A 17435-nucleotide genomic window follows, 5' to 3' on the forward strand; every position below is an offset into this window, starting at 1 on the left:
TGGGTTAGATGTTATTCTATTTCAAAGCTAGCTTGGGAAGGGGCGCAAAGCGGTCTGCCTTTAAATGTATTATTTCCAGCCAGGCGCGGTGACTCACACTCGTAATCCCAACACTTTGGGAGGCCGACGCAGGTAGATCGCTTGAGCCCAGAGAGTGAGAGGCCAGCCTGGGCAACATGGAGGAAACCCCGTCTCTACTGAAGAAAAAAAAAATAGAAAAAAAAATTAACCGGGCGTAGTGGTGGGCGCCTGTAATCCCAGCTACTCTGGAGGCTGAGGCAGGAGAATCACTTGAACCTGGGAGGCAGAGGTTGCCGTGAGACAGGATCGCGCCACTGCACTCCAGCCTGGGTGACAGAGCGAGACTCTGCCTCAAAAATAAATAAATAAAATAAAATGTGTTCGTTCCCCTTTGGAGCAGAAAGAAGTGGACACTTTTATAAGGTAAGGAGGGAAGTGAACAAGGGCAGGGGGTCCCCCTGCTAGCTTGGTGCCTTATCTACCCGATAGTTGAGTTGGCACCTTCCTGGGCAGAAATAAGTTGTGAAAATGGCCAAGCAGGCAGACTTAAGATATGCCCTCTTGATGGGTGAAAGTCCCAAGGCCACTCCCTGAAGGTGAAAGTTCCATGGCAGGTGTGCTCTGGTCTGCAAATGGACTATCAGCTCTCCAGGAGAGATCTGTCTTGGAGCACACAGTTAGAACTTACCCTGCAGGGAGTATCTGGTGAGGGGTCGTGAAGGGTTATATTTGCGTTTCTGAAGGGCTAAGTAGGAAACAGGGAACGGGAGGAAAGGGGACAGGAGAGGAGAAAATAATAAAAATAATAGTAACTCATTCCTCTTAGAAAAAATGGGAGTACTCAGTTACGACTACATGAAGGCAGAGGGAGGGAATAAAAAGAGGAGGCAGAATTTAAATAGGATTTTTTTACTCCTAGTCCAATAAATAAATGATGCCCACAGTTGTTGGTGTTGGACAAGAGTCTGTTTTCTGTTGCTCTTAGATCTGAGAACTGAGCCCTCTCCTCCTTGACAACAAAATTGGCCTATTAATTCCAGTGTTACTTCATGTAATTTTTTTATTTGTCCAGAACTAAAACTATCCTTTCTCTATTGTCGACAATTCCATTGGCTAAGCCAGGTTTCAATTCTCTGCTGAATATCAGGAGCTCTGTGTTAAAATCAACTCATTCATTCTGCTTTGATTTTAGAAAACAGATAAACAACTGATAGTATTTTTGCAAGCATCTTTTGTTCTAAAGCATAATATGTATTGGTCTGTTTTGGTATTTCCGTGTATGTATTTCATGTTAAAACCAAGAAGGCTGAATTTAATAAATCCAAAGAGTTTCCCCCATCATTTTCCCTTTTCATTCATTTCTACTGCCCTAGGTTGGGGCCTCCTCATTTCTTGTCTGAATAGCTCCTGATGGGTTTCCCCAATTTTTCTTTGCTTGCTCCCACCACCTTTGTATTTCTGAATACAAAGAACTGATTAGGTCTTTCCCCTACCTTATAATCCTCAGTGACACCTCTTTGCCTGCTCATAGTAGTTAACGGTATCTTGTGACATCCAAGGCTCCTCAGAATCTGGTAAGTGCCTTTCTAGCTCAGCCTCATCGAGTTCTGCTCGGCTACTCCTCCTCCTTCCCCCATCCCATCTATATTTCATCCACAGTTAACATCCCCTTGCTTTTACTGATGATATTCTGTCTTCATGGAAAGCCTACTGTTGTCTCCTGGCTTTTCCTTCCTTTCTTTCTTGGGTGCACAATCCAATTGGTGAATAATAACTTCTTTTTTAAGGCCTAGTTTAAATATCACTACCTCTATGAAAATTGTCTTTCCTATTTTAATTTTCTCTTTCTTATCCCCAGCCAGTTCATCAGCTAATCTGGTGACTTCTCATCACCTCTACTGCTGGTCTAAGCCACTCTCATCTTACACTTGGATTATTGGCAAGAGCCCCCTGACTGGTCTTCCTGCTTCCGTCTTTGTTCCACAAAGTCTGTCCTTCATATAACAGCTATGGTAGTCTTATAGAAATGAAAATCAGACCACATCAGTTGCTCAAGCCTCTCTAGTGGCTTCCTATCTCACACAAAAAAAGCTCAAGACCCGTCCTGCTCTACAAGGCCTTGCGTGATCTGGGCTCCCTATTATCTCTGATCTCGGATCTTAACTCCTACCACTGCAGGCTTTGCTTACTTTTCTGCAGGTGCACTGGCCTCCATGGCAAGCATACCCAGCCAGGACTTTAGCACTTGCTGTCTCTAGTACTTGGAACGCTATCTCCCCAGGTATATATATGGCCCAGCTCATTATTTCCTCCAGATTTTTTACTTTAATATCATCTTATTGAAGAATTCTTTCCTAACAATCTTGGAAAAAATAATATCCTCTTCACACTCACTCCCCTGACTCTTGGCTTTTTATACTCTATCCCCTTTAAATTTACCCTGATTTACTTTTTCTTATAGCACTTATCACTATCTGACATAGTAGTTATTTGTTTATTCTAGAATTCTAGCATTTTTAGGGCATAGACTTTGTCTTTGTTTAATGCTGAATTTCCAAAACTAAAACAGAGCCTTGGTAATAGTATATGCTCAATAAAAATCAAATGTATTACCTAGTAGTTAATTGTTCTATCTCTGTAATCCCATGACACTTGCAGATGGTTCCTTTATACCCAGTGTATTTTGGTTGTTTTTGCTGTACTCTGCCTCTAGACTGTGAGCAACTTGAGGCTAAAGATCGATTTTTTTCTTTCAATTTATTTTGTATTTCAAGTACCATCCTAGGCAGCATGGATACATAAAATTCTGCATTCCAGGATTTTAAAGTCTTACTTCTATCTGTTCCCAGTACAGAATAAGGACCTAGCATTGTGCAATACATGCTCAGTAAGAGTTTGCTAGATAAGTATTGAATGTTGTACAAATGAGAAAAGCTAGCTCTCACTTGTGGTTTATGATGGCAACTGACTAGCAGCTTTTAGTGTAGTCTCTCCTATGTTGTTGTTTTTATGTTTGTTTGTTTGTTTGTTTGAGATGGACTTTTGCTTTTGTTGTCCAGGCCGGAGTGCAATGGCGCAATCTCAGCTCACGGCAACCCCCGCCTCCTGAGTTCAAGCAATTCTCCTGCTTCATCCTCCCGAGTAGCTGGGATTACAGGCATGTGCCACCACGCCCAGCTAATTTTTTTGTATTTTTAGTAGAGACGTGGTTTCTCCATGTTGGTCAGGCTGGTCTCAAACTCCTGACCTCAGGTGGTCCACCCGTCTTGGCCTCCCAAAGTGCTGGGATCACAGATGTGAGCCACTGCGCCCGGTCTCTCCTAAGTTTTTATTAAAATATTAATATTACAAATTCCAGAAAAAATTAAACTAAATTGGACACTCAAGCCATTGGCAGAATTTTATAATAATTTTAAGCCCTAAAAGCCTGATAGAATAGAACTGAAAAATGTCAAAATGAAATGAAAGCTGCAAACACTAGCTATGGCTATATCTTGCTATGTTCATGGAAAAGTAAAAAAGCGAGAAAGGGCTTATATTAAACCAAACAAAATCCTATCTATAGGGGAACATCATTTTAAATACTCAAGAAAATCAACTTAGGAACTGGAAGAAATATTTAGAAGATTACTTTAGTGCAAATTAATAAGACAGTAACACTATAAAGTTGGGAAGACATGGCAAACCTAAAATTGCAGGCTGAGATGTAAAGAGGACTAGTAAAAAGGGATGAAGATTAAATAAGGAAGGACATTTGAAATGCAGCAGAAGAAGTGAAAGTATTATTTGTAGTAGAATAGAGCAGAATTAACTGTAGAAAACCATACACATACTAAAGACAAATTTAAGAAGCTTTCCCAAAATGCAAACAATAGGAAAAACCGCATAAAGTATATGGCGGATAGAAAGTGGAGATCCTAAAGTAAGACTTACGTGTTTCTGGAAACTGATACGAGCAGAAGAAACAAAAATACAATTGAAGAACAAAATGTATTGAGGTCAAGCATGAAAGTTAAAAGGACCCACCAATTTCCAAGTAACTTCCATTTTAAAAATCACATTTAGAGACAGTGCCACTTTATTTTTTTAAAAAGATAAAATTCTACAAGAAACTATGGAAAAATAAGCAGCTTACTTAATTTAAAGAAATAAAATTCAGATTGACCTTGGACTTTTCTACACTAAAATGTACATTGACTCAATTACTCTGTTTTAAGAGATCTATCTAAAACCAATTTATATACTAAACTGTGCTATATGGTGTTATTTTTAACTGGAGTAAAATTTATACACAAGTATACTAAATTATACTATTCTACTAAAAAGGTACGATTAAATAAATAATGGTATATCCCTTTTTAATACTGTGACAGCCACCACTTAAAATCATGTTTTAAAATTAGAACATGCTCATGATATATTAAATTATAAAAAGAATACTGTCTTTGTATTATATGCCCCTAGTTTGTGTGTATATATATGTGTGTGTGTATGTATGTATGTGTGTGTGTATGCACAGAAAACAGTCAACAATGTTAATAATGGTATGTATCTCTTGAGTAAGCAAGAAATCATTTTTTTCCAGAATTCTGTGTGCACGTTTTGACAATGATGAAATATTAATAAAAGGCAGATTGTAGAAAAAGAGAAGCTGGGGAGACGTTGATAAAAGTTTTAAATTTTCTGTAACGGCTTCTCATAGTGACAACACTACAGGGCAAGGTACTTTATACCTTCACATAGAAGGTTTGAAATATTTGCTATCCACCCAAAGAGCTGCTGGAAATTTAATACAATGGGCTGGCATAATCAAAAAAGTTCTTAGCTATAGAAGATATTTTTTCAGGTATAGAATCAACTGCGTTCTTAATTTAATGCCTATAAGTAGGAGAAACCTACATAGAGATATAAGGTAACCCTGGGAATAGCAATTAAAAAATCTGTTTAGAATGGTAAAGAAATGTGTAAAGGAGAAAATAAGTTTGAGCTAGAAATGGAACCCGTGAAACAAGCAGAAGACCTAGAGAATTAATTTTCTTAGGAATGTGAGTAAGTGTTGTCATTTGATATATTGGTTATGAGGACTGATAAAAGATTTAAAAGAAAAGCTTCACATATGACTCAGTATTAAGAATTAGATATATCAAAACTTTGTGGACATAGCTAAGAAGTACTTAGAAGAAACTTGGTAGAATTAAATGCTTATATTAGAAAAAAACGTGAAAGTCTAAAATGAATGATATATGATTCTAGTTCAAAAAAATCGCAAACTCAACCCTGGTTTAATTATTGCAGTCACATAAAAATAAAAATTTAAAGGTATGCAGATTTGAAAGGAAGAAGTAAAACTGTCCCTGTTCATAGTTGACATGATCATCTATGTAGATCATAAGGAAGGCATCTACAAAAAGCTACAAGAACTAGTAAGTTTAGCAAGGTCATAGGCTACATGGTCATTATACATGAATTAATTAGGTATAAATACATGACATAGTATAAAACACATTAGAAACAAAAAGAAATTTTCATTTTTAAAAGTACTATTTATAACAATTATTTTAAAATAAAATACTGAAGGATAAATCTAACAAAATAGGTACAGTATTTATACATTGAAAACTATAAAACATTTCTGAGTAAAATTAAAGATACTCTGTTTAAATGGAGAGATATCATATGCTCATGGTTTAAAAGACACCACATTGCTAAGGTATCAGTTCTCCCCTAAAGGACCTTACATATTTAACACAATCTCATGCAAAATCTTACCAGGCATTTTTATGGAAATTGTAAACTGCATGTAAATTTTGTATGGAAGAATCAAAGGGTATAAAATAGCCAGAACAATTTTTAAAAAGAACAAAATTGCAAGAATCAGACTACCTGATTTCAAGACTTACTATAAAGTAGATTAACCCAAACAATTTGAAATTGATATATGGATAGACAAATAGATCAATAGGAAAGAGGGAAGTATTCAGATACAGACATGAACACATATGACCAATTGATTTTCAATAAAGAGTCCAAGGCAGCTCAACAAGGGAAAATATGCAGGTAATCTTTTCAACAAATGGTGTTAGAACAATTGGATATCTGTTAAAAAGAGAAGAATTATAAACCCTTAACTCACACCATATACAACAATTGACTGAAAATATAGTTCTAAATGGAAGAGCTAAGACAATAAATCTACTTGAAGAAAACATAGAAAATCCTCCTAATGTCAGGCCAAGATTTCTTAGGATATAAAAAGCAAGAGCTTTAAAGGGAAAATATTGATAATTAAGTATTTTGGGAAAGCAGGAAAAAAGCCAAGCTACAGGCTGGGAGAAAATATATTTTTAAATGTATATCTGATAAAAGACTTGTAGCCAAAGTACATAAGGGACTCCTAAAACTCACATTAAAAACAAAAGCAACCTAATTGACAAATTACCCCAAATCGCCAAAATAACCCAATTAAAAAATGGGCAAAAGACCTGAATGGATATTTGTCAAAATAGGATAAGTGTATGAAAAATGCCCAATATCACTAATCAGGGAAATGCAAATCAAACTACAATGAAATACTACTTCATTTAGAATGGCTATTAACAACAAGATAACTGTTAGTGAGGATGTGGAGAGAAGAGAACCTTTACGTACTTTCAGTGGGAATGTAAATTAGTACAGCCATTATGGAAAATAGTATAGAAGTTCCTTGAAAAATTAAAAATATAACTACCATGTGATCCAGCAATCTCACTACTAGGCATTTATCCAAAGGGAATAAAATCAGTATGTCAAAGGGATATCTTCACTCCTGTTTATTGCAGCACTATTTGCAATAGCCAAGATATGCAATCAACCTAAGTGTCCATCAAAGGATAAATGGATAAGAAAATGTTGTGTATATGCACAGTAGAATACTATTCAGTCAGAAAAACATAATGAAATCCTGAGGCTGGGCATAGTGGCTCATGCCTGTAATCCCAGTACTTTGGGAGGCTGAGACAGGAGGATCACTTAAGCCTAAGAGTTTGAGACAAGCTTGGGCAAAATAGTGAGACCCCATCTCTACAAAAAAACATACACCAAAATTAGCTGGGCATAGTAGTGCGCACCTGTAGCCCTAGCTACTCAGGAGGCTGAAATGGGAGAATTGCTTGACTCTGGGAGGTCGAGGCTGCAGTGAGCCGTGATGGTGCCACTGTACTGCAGCCTGAGTGACAGAGCAAGAACCTGTCTCAAAAAATAAAAAAAGAAATCCTGATCCTGTCGTTTGCAACAACATGGATAAATCTGAGGACATTATGTTAAGTGAAATAAGCCAGGCACAGAAAGTTGTAACCACAAGATCTCACTCAAATGGAATCTAAAAATGTTAATCTCATAGAAGTTGAGAGTAGAATAGGGGTTACCAGAGGCTGAGAAGTGGACACGGGGTGAGGGGAAATGGGGAAAAGATGGGTCAATGGGTACAATATTACAGTTAGACAGAAGGAATAAGTTCTGTTCTATTGCACAGTAGGATGACTATAGTTAACAGTAATGTATTGCATATTTCAAAATAGCTAGAAGGGAGGATTTTGAATGTTCTTACTACAAAGAAATGATAAATGTTTAAGGTGATGGATATACTACATATCCTAATTTGATCATTATACAATATAGACATGTATCAAAACATCACATTTTACCTATAAATACGTACAATTCTTTTGTATCAGTCATAAAATAAAACCTAAAAAGTGAAATTTCTGTGTTACAACAGGGGGAGAACACAGTCTGTATTACAATTTTTTTTAACTCAAAAGGTACAAAATATTTGAACAGATGCTTCAAAAAATATCAAATAGTTGTATAGAATTATATAAGTTTGTTTTTATTTTTATTATATATAAATATGAATGAAATAAGTACATGAAAAGATGTTAAACATTATTAATCATCAGAGGAATGTTAATTTAAACCACAATGAGATCTGCATACATAACCAGAATGACATCAATTAAAATAACACTGACAATACCAAATGCTGACAAGGATATGAAGTCCTCATATATTGCAAGTGACAATGTAAAATGGCACAACCACGTTGTTAAACTATTTGGGAGTTTGTTAGTAAGCATACACTTACCCAGCAATCATATTCCAGGTATTCAAGAAAAATGGAAATGTACATCCTCACAAAAATTTGTACATGAATGTTCATAGTAGGTTTATACACAATAGAAAAAAATGGAAATAATTGGTGAGTTGACAAATAATGAAGTCTATTCAAAAATACAACGGAATGCTGATACGTGCAAAAACCACAGATAAATCTCAAAAGCATTATCACATAAGATTATATGCTATATTTTTCCATTTACATGAAATTCTGGAAAGGTAAAACTAGTGGAGGAAACAGGTACATGATTGTTGAGGCCAGGAGCTAGGGAGGGGATGAACTGCAAAGAAGCAAAAGATAATTGGAACAGGAATGGAAATATTCTATATCTTGATTGTAGTAGTAGTTACACAACGGTGTACATTTGTCAAGCCATCAGCTTTTGCACTTAAAAACTGGTATACTTTGCGGAAAAGTATACCACATAAAATAAAACTCCCATACAAAAAAGAATAAATTAGGCCTTAGAATGAAAAGAATCTCAAGTCAATGTTGAGGAGCAATTTAGATGTGAATTTTTTAAATTCCACAGAGAAAGAAAGATAGTAAAATAAGCCATGTGTGTTCAAATTTACAGTTTCTGCTGACTTGAATCATCAGGGTATTTTAAAATCTTGCTGTAAATCAGATTCCCATGTTCCAATCTTGCAGAAGCCGGGAAAATTGGAGATGATAGTGCTGTTTTGTAAGGGATACGGAAGTGGGCAAGTCTAAGGACTTGTTTATACACATAGACCAGGGAGACTGAACTTAGTACTGGGTAAAAAAAAATAAAGGTCATCATGGAACAGATTTGCAAGCAATGAAGTAAACAGAGTAGCAGAGATTTGGCTTTGTAAAAAGAAAAAAAGCGATTGTGCCAGACCACTTCAGCGCCTCTAGTTGCTGAATTGCAGGACTGGTAGTTGAACCAAAAGCAATAAACATAATGCATCTTGGCTGTGGTCAGATATTTTGATTTAGTCAAATATGAAACCCTCACCACTAAAATTAGAAAATATGGTTTGCAGTACAGATACAGTACTAGCTGAAAAGTGATATCTGAATTGTCCTGGTGTGACGTGGAGAGCAGAGGAAAAAGAGAAGTGTACCACACTGGGAATATCACTTTTGTTGTTGTAGTTGTTGTTGCTTGCTTGTTGCTTTTAATTTTTTTAGGTTTCGGATTCAGTGGGTACATGTTCAGTATTGTTACATGAATATATTGTATAACGGTGAGGTTTGGGTTTCTGGTGTTCCTGTCACCCAAACAGTGAACATTGTACCCAACAGGTATTTTTTAACCCTCATCCCCTCCTACCTTCCTCATTTTTGGAGTCCTCAGTGTCCATTATTTCCATCTTTATGTCCATGTGTATCCTTTTTGGGTTTTTTTTTTTTTTTTCGTATTTTTGGTAGAGACTGGATTTCTCCAATGTTGGCCGGGCATGTCTTGAGCTCCTGCCTGCCTCGGCCTCCCAAAGTGCTGGGATTACAGGCATGAGCCACTGTGCCCGACCACATGTGTATTCACTACTTATCTCCCACATATAAGTGAGGACACATGATACTTGATTTTCTTTTTCTGAGTTGTTTCACTTAGGATAATGGCCTTAAGCTCAATCCATGTTGCTGCAAAGGACATGATTTCAGGGAATAGCATTTTGAATTTTGGGTGATGATCCTATGGTGTGTTTGAAGCATTAAAACGTTTGTATGGGTAGAACATGGGGTGAGAAATGTGTGTGGGTGGGGGTGGAGTGGTAGGGGGAATTAGAGATAGATAAGGCCATAATACAGAGGGCCTCATAAAGTCCTCAATAAACCATGTTAAAGAGCAAGACTGTATCCTTGAATTCCCAGAGCCAGCTGGTATAATCGTCCAGGCTGTCTTCCACCTAGCCCAAAGTTTTTTCAACTCTATCACTTGCTGCCTCTCCCTACCATTAAATGAGTAAGCAATATACTGAGAAATTAATAAAACTGTGTTAAATAGACCACTTTTGAGCTCCATTTTAATGCTTGGAGAAGAGTATAAACATTGTAGTTGATTCGGAAAAGAACCACAATGTTGGAAACTAGAAAAAGGTAAACATTTGCATGGCTGAGTTAAGAGAACAGAGACATAAGAAACTGTTATTACAGGACTAGGATAGACTCATATACCAGTTACTAAGCAGGTTCTTGGGCAAGTCCTTTCTGTACATTTATTTTCTTATTTATAAAATAGGGATGATAATTCAAGTCAATTATCTGGTATCTACAATTCTGAAGTTCCAAGAGCTCTGAAAATCAGAAGTTGGTTCAGTTTTATTTTGATTTCTTAAGTTTGTGGCACACTCATTTGATGGTGAAACCCAGGCTTCGTAGTCATTTATCAGTTAGTGTGAATATTTATGAATTCTGCAGAAATAATGTTTGATCTTATGGTGCTACCCTAAATTCTGCTGGATACATTTGTATGTTATGCAAACGACTATTTTTCTAAAATCTAAACAATTCTGGATTCTGAAAATTCTGGCCCCAGTGGTTTCAGATAAGAGACAGTATGCTTGTAATACCTTCCTCTTACGGTTGTATCAGGATAAAATTTCTTAAGGCAGAACTCAGTAAACGATGAAGCTATTATTATTTATCATTAATTAAGCTTAAAAATTAGATTCCCACCCCCATCCCCGAGAATGAACAAGAATTAGCACTTGACGATCCTTAATTTTATTCTTAATGCTTTTATACTGTACTCTGTCGAGCTTGATTTATAGTATATCAGTTATTAAAATGGAATGTTTTCCTTAAGAAGCTTCTACTCTGAACACTTAACCTTCATTTCTGCAATCTTTACATACTTGGAAGGATACCTTATTTGCCTTTAGGTATTAGTCGACAGACTTATTTTTCAGTCATCTTTCCTAAGGGTCATCTTACGAAGTTCATGGTTAGATTATGCATTATATACCTCCTAACGAAAACACGAATGGATATGCTTAGTTTCTTCAAGTTCTCAATAAAAGGAAGTTCTTAACATGTCATAAAACAAGTTCTGTGTAAGTCCTTAGTTAAAAGCACAAGAGCAAAAATACCCATCTAGATTTCATTCAGTGTTTCCCAAGTAGAATTTTATTTTTGTGGTTGAAGTTTGGCATGTTTCCTATTTCTTCAAGCTATATAAAACCCTTTTGCTGTGTCTAATCCATGGCCTGCGGACATGGAGGACTGATTTTGCAATACTTTTCTAGCATTGGGAAACTTCTAACTAAAAATTTCGTATGCCGGAATACTTGGAAGAAAAGGAAAGGTCATTTAAACAAATACTATATTTTAAAATGAAGAAATAAAGCAACATTTTAAATGTGTGATTTTTGTTAAGATACTTGCCATTAGTGAGAGTTAGGGTGGGACATATCAGTAACGAATCTGATTGCCACTATGGCTCTGCCCCCCCCCACCATCTTTCCTCTGGGAGGATGTTGGGGCCAACTTATGATTGCAACCTGTGTGTGTGTTTATCCTTTGTTTGGATACATGTTACTAGGTGCCCCACTCTTGGCCAGCAATTCCAGTGCCTGGGTGGTTTGCCTGAGCAAAGTGCCTGAGTGGGTAGGAATGTAGAGATAGGGCTTTGACCCAGAGCACAGGGATGATAAGGTTTACTATAGTGTAAGGATTAGAATGAAGGTTCTCTTCTGCTTCAGAAGTGGGAAGAGGAAGCAACACAGGATGGGATCTCTACCTGGTTCTAGGTCTCAGGCTTTCTCCAGCCCGTTTTGCCAACTTACAAGCAACTAACCACCACTAAACTTCCTCTCCCTGGAGAAGGAAAAATTTCACTCACTTGTGAGTGAGAAGATCTGCATCCAGATCCTTTCTGTGCCATGATTAGCTGTGCTACATCAGGCCCGGTGTTTTCAGGAGTTTAGGACAGAACAGCCCCTTTCAGCTCTTGCATTCTCCTAGTCTATGACATCAGAAGGAAAGTGCAGGCGTTCAAGGGAGTTCTTGTTTTACAGTTTCAAGCGATCTGACATCAGGCGAAATCTCTTCACTCTCTAACAGATATTCCATCTTAAAAAAATCCCATGAACCCTAATTCCTGTGAGTCTCTCTAAAGTATATTAAAGACTGGATTAATTATAATCTAGGCAGAAATCTGTCTTTGTGGTTGTTGTTTAATATCACTCAGTACATGCCAATACTCTTCTTTCACTTAGCTTCTGGTAATCTATGAAGCTACTCATGGTTTCATTCATTTAAACCCCTCTGAGCCTCAGCTTCTTCATCCTAAAGGAAAATAACAGGAAATAATGGAATAAATGTGTTTTGATAAACATAAAACCTTTTGTAAACATGGGGTTTTATTTATGATAGCACAAAATATTAATATAACTTCCTCTAATAACATTGACATACGTCACATCTATAGTAGCCAGTAGTAAACAGGCAGCATGCAGCTCTAAAAAGCGGACAGATTTTCATTGTTCTGATTTGGAATGTAACAATATCTCCTGTTGGTTCTCTCCTTCCTTTCTCCACTGGCCCCAACTCTAAGCAGTATTCCACTGAACTGAAGAAACTCTACTGCCAAATTGCAAAGACATGCCCCATCCAGATCAAGGTGATGACCCCGCCTCCTCAGGGAGCTGTTATCCGCGCCATGCCTGTCTACAAAAAAGCTGAGCACGTCACGGAGGTGGTGAAGCGGTGCCCCAACCATGAGCTGAGCCGTGAATTCAACGAGGGTAAGCAGAATTTGAATCTCTAACTGTTCAACCTCCTTGAAGGTCAAGATTCTGTGGGCATTTTTGTTTGAGACCCACCTACCTGATTCGGACTTCTGCACTCTGATGGCAGATCAGTCTGCCTTTTTTTTTTTTTTTTTTTGGGTGACAGTATCTAGGAATAATGATAAATAAATTCATGGCTTTCATAGTGGTTGGACTATTTAATATTAGTAATTACTAGATGACCTGAACTACTGGTTATCTTTACTCCTTACTGCTTCCTTCTTTTTATTTTTCTTGCCTTTAAAATAAAATAAGAGGCCAGGTACGGTGTCTCATGCCCATAATCCCAGCACTTTGGGAGGCCGAGGTGGGCAGATCATGAGGTCAGGAGATCGAGACCATCCTGGCTAACACAGTGAAACTCCATCTCTACTAAAAATACAAAAAATTAGCTGGGCATGGTGGCGGGCACCTGTAGTCCCAGCTACTCGGGAGGCTGAGGCAGGAGAATGGCGTGAACCCAGGAGGCCAAGCTTGCAGTGAACCAAGATTGCACCACTGCACTCCAGCCTGGGCTACAGAGCGAGACTCCATCTCAAAAATAAAAAATAAAAAATAAATAAAAATAAATAAGAGGGTGCAAGGAGACTACATGGTAGCTATTCTACTTGGCCCAGGCTACAGTTTCTTCAGATTTAGTATTTTCCCAGAAAGATTCTCAAGTCTAGACCAGTTGAGACCTGGAAGGGTAAGAGAAAGGAGCACCAAATGAAAGAAATAATGAAAAAACCAGAAGAAGAAGGAGGAAAAAAAGACGAGAAGGCAAGTAATGGGTAAGGGGAATAAATAGAAGGCCTAGAGCATACTGTGGCCAATCAAATAAAGGACTGGGAGTCGAGGGATGAGGTATCATGAAGGCCACCTTTAGACGCTATATCCATGAATAAGTCATGCCTCATATTCTACATCTCAGATCCTACAACAATTTAGCAGAAAAGGTCAGCAATGCCAAGAGTTCCCTTAGATCTGATATTATAGTTCCATGAAGGGAGACTAAATAGAGAGTGCTGAAAAGTGGAAGGTAAGAGCAGGATAAAGCATAAGCAATCCTCAAAGAGTATTGAGGGTGCCAAAGGTGTTGGGGGTTAGGATACTTTATAGAAAAAATATTAAAATATAAGGATTGATAAATATAGAGAATATAATTGTAGAGAAAATCAATGGAAGAAGAAAGAGAATGGATCGGAATTTAAAAGAAGATAATAAAGTCAAAATTCTCTTTAAAAAACTATTTTTTACACATTAATTTCGAGTCCTTGCCCACATGGCCACATTATCCGTACATTTATGTCTTGCTTTTCACTTAACAATCTGCCATAAAGAATATTGCAGTATAGATAGACTTCATTATCAGCCTCCCTAACTTGGTATTTCACCAAGATAACATACTATTTGTAAGCGTTTTCCCATTTTTTAAACATAAAAATTGTTTTTAGTTTTAACCATAATAGATGATGCAGCAGAGAACATTTTGATATGCTTCACTTTTTACTTTTATTGAATGGTTTTTGTAGACTGGGACTATAGGACCTAAGAGCTGTTGAAAACAGCTTTACGGGTCCCAGTTGTTGGAGCATCTTCTTTTTTCTGGAGCTCTGCTAAATATCACAATTTTATGAAACTTTACTCAGTCTCTTTTTTAAAATTGCATCCCTTTTCTTACACCCAACTTGGGACTCCTTCAACACACAAACACCAGAACGTTTCTTATCTTTATAATCAACACAATGTTTAAAAGTTGAGGAGGAGGAAAGAAGAAGAAGTGGAAGTCATATCCTTGCTATCTTCTGCTTCTCAGTATATTGGCTGGTCAGACTTTTGGGCAGCATTTTCTCAGTTAAACTGATTTTTTTTAAAATTAATTTGCTTATTTCCCTTTCATTTTCCAGGAAGCTGGCAAAATTTCCTCCACGATGAGGTCAGAGATGCAGTTATAGAGTTCCATAAAGCTTGAATCATTAATCTTAAACTCCAAATTATAGGACTGTTCCTTTAACTGTAGGTGTGCATTCCAGCCCTTTCTGTTGCTGTAAAGGTTATGACACCTTCATGTATTTGATATCTGGCTATGGGATCTGTTCATTTCTTCAAGGATGCACATTTTCTTTATTATACAGGCTATTTCTTTTGCCACCAACATCCTGTTCATGCAATTTCATTTTATTTTCTTTATTTTTAAGGTAAAGAACTAACTCTTTTATCGTTTTCTGCTCTGCAGGACAGATTGCCCCTCCTAGTCACTTGATTCGAGTAGAGGGGAACAGCCATGCCCAGTATGTAGAAGATCCCATCACAGGAAGACAGAGTGTGCTGGTACCTTATGAGCCACCCCAGGTAAAAAGCAAACCAAACCAAAAAACAACACCTCTATGGACTGAGTAGACTTGAGAGAACATCTGTTTCAGCAACAGGGATGTTTCTGGCATCTATCACTGTCTCAGTTCTTGTCATCAAATATGTAATATTTTTGTATTTTTTTCTACCTATTCTCCACATGCTTTCCCTTCAGAATACCTAAATATGCACTGAATCAACTTGGTAACATGGCTCTGTGTCCATATTCCCATCTTAAGGGCAGATAACATTGAACTGGCAGTTGGGTGTATACATGAGATTGTTTTATCCAACTGGCAATTGGACGGGTAGTGGATAAGCAATAGTAGTGGTTGCAAGTGTTACCATAAGTGGGAAAGCCTAAGAGGGATCTCTTAGCTGAAGTTTGAATGAACAGATGATAGATTTGTAAATCTGTTGCATGAAGCAGAGTAGTGTGGTTGAAAGTACACTGGTGTAACAGAGCCCAAGTTCTTTGGTTTGCTGGCTTGCTGTGTGGACCTTCGGCAACTCTCTCTCTCTAGGCTTCAGTTGCCTTACCCATACGTATGTACTTTGGACTAGATTATGTTTAATTCTGAGAACATTTTGAGCTCTAAGATGTTATTAATGGAAGTGTATATCCAAATCTATATTGTACTGTTTTATCCACATAGGGAAAATATTCTTGGAGCATTGCTACTGTTTTTGGCAATTATTCCCAGTTTTCCCTTTTCAGTGATATTCATGAAGGTGGTATAGCCTATTTGAATTACATGATGTGGATCAGCTTACAAACGAACAGGATCAAAGATCACAAAATGTTAAAGCCTGTCTCACCTAATGTAGTGTTCAGTGTTGCAAACATTAGCTTTAAGCTTCCCCGCAGGCAAGATGAAGAAAAATCTACAACAGGGTTCAGAGTTTGCCCTTTTAGGAGGAAGCGTATCACTTCATCAGAAGTGGAATTCCTTAAATAGAGGGAAGAACTGAGAAGGAACAACGTCAGTTTAAACCATTGTTAACACAGATTATTTTCCCCTTGTTTTCAGGTTGGCACTGAATTCACGACAGTCTTGTACAATTTCATGTGTAACAGCAGTTGTGTTGGAGGGATGAACCGCCGTCCAATTTTAATCATTGTTACTCTGGAAACCAGAGAGTAAGTGGCATACGTAAAATTGTCATTCTACACAAAAAATCACGAGCAGAGGGCAAAGTGAAATCGTGGCTGCTTTTATCATTAATTTTGCATGTGAAGCGGAGAGCTTGTCCTTTGTGCTTTAAGTCCTTGCTACAAACGGTTACATAAAAGATCTAAGAAAGTGGAGACAAAGGAAGGTGGGTAAAGTTAGAAGGAAAAAAGAGCTAGAAAAGTGTGCAAGTCACTTCATACCTGAATTCTTGACATTTGACTGGAATTGTTCTGATTAGACCGTGGTCCTCAAGGCATTTCACAGTTTTTTTTAAGTCTGCGCCGCCTTAGGGGATTTTATCCTTGAGACATCCACTGGCTTAACTCAAGTTTCCTTCAAAATATGTAGCTAAATACAGCTGTTCAGCTAATAGCTCGGAGGTTCTTTGGAGAACAAATGGAATGTTATTTACTAATATTACTTGTGGCATGTTAGCACTTTTGTGTTCTGCCAAGTGCTTTTGGGTCCATTCTCAAAGCCGCCATGGCTAAGCTGGTAGTACATTGGCGATGGCCCATGTGGGAAGTGGAAGTGGTAGATCTTCAGGGGACTTTCAAACTGCTTTGAATTTAACTCTTTCTTCCCCTTTATTCTAATTCCTAGTGGGCAAGTCCTGGGCCGACGCTGCTTTGAGGCCCGGATCTGTGCTTGCCCAGGAAGAGACAGGAAGGCGGATGAAGATAGCATCAGAAAGCAGCAAGTTTCGGACAGTACAAAGAACGGTGATGGTACGAAGCGCCGTAAGTAGATGTAGTGGCCAAATGGGGTAGGGTTGAATCTTCTCCAGATGTTGGAGAATGGGGTGATATTGGAGAAGCTGCGTGATAAGACCTGTGACCTTCAGCAGCAAGTGGGACGTCAGCCCTCAGAGCCAGTGAGAATAGGTACAGCATTGAAGTGGACTCCAGGCATGTACCACAGCTTTACAAAAACAAGTAGTCATTGTGACAATTTCTCAGTCCAGGGATTCTCAAAATGTGACTTCCACAC

The 17435-nt window shown here is 37.7% G+C and overlaps 1 protein-coding gene across 7 annotated transcripts in view; it reads left to right on the forward strand.

Moving 5' to 3' along the window:
- Positions 1-17435, forward strand: part of TP63 (tumor protein p63) — a 266584-nt gene that overhangs the window by 220909 nt on the left and 28240 nt on the right. For 4 of the 7 annotated variants that reach the window (XM_004038198.5, XM_004038203.5, XM_004038197.5 and 1 more), the window contains 4 exons: positions 12705-12891; positions 15155-15270; positions 16302-16411; positions 17049-17185. In XM_004038198.5, the coding sequence (XP_004038246.1) occupies positions 12705-12891; positions 15155-15270; positions 16302-16411; positions 17049-17185 (550 nt within the window). The remainder of the gene's footprint in view (positions 1-12704; positions 12892-15154; positions 15271-16301; positions 16412-17048; positions 17186-17435) is intronic. The other 3 variants (XM_063704457.1, XM_019024803.4, XM_055381177.2) reach the window with 1 other exon arrangement.

Source organism: Gorilla gorilla, chromosome 2, assembly GCF_029281585.2.
Source record: "Gorilla gorilla gorilla isolate KB3781 chromosome 2, NHGRI_mGorGor1-v2.1_pri, whole genome shotgun sequence".
NCBI classification, from domain to species: Eukaryota; Metazoa; Chordata; class Mammalia; order Primates; family Hominidae; genus Gorilla; species Gorilla gorilla.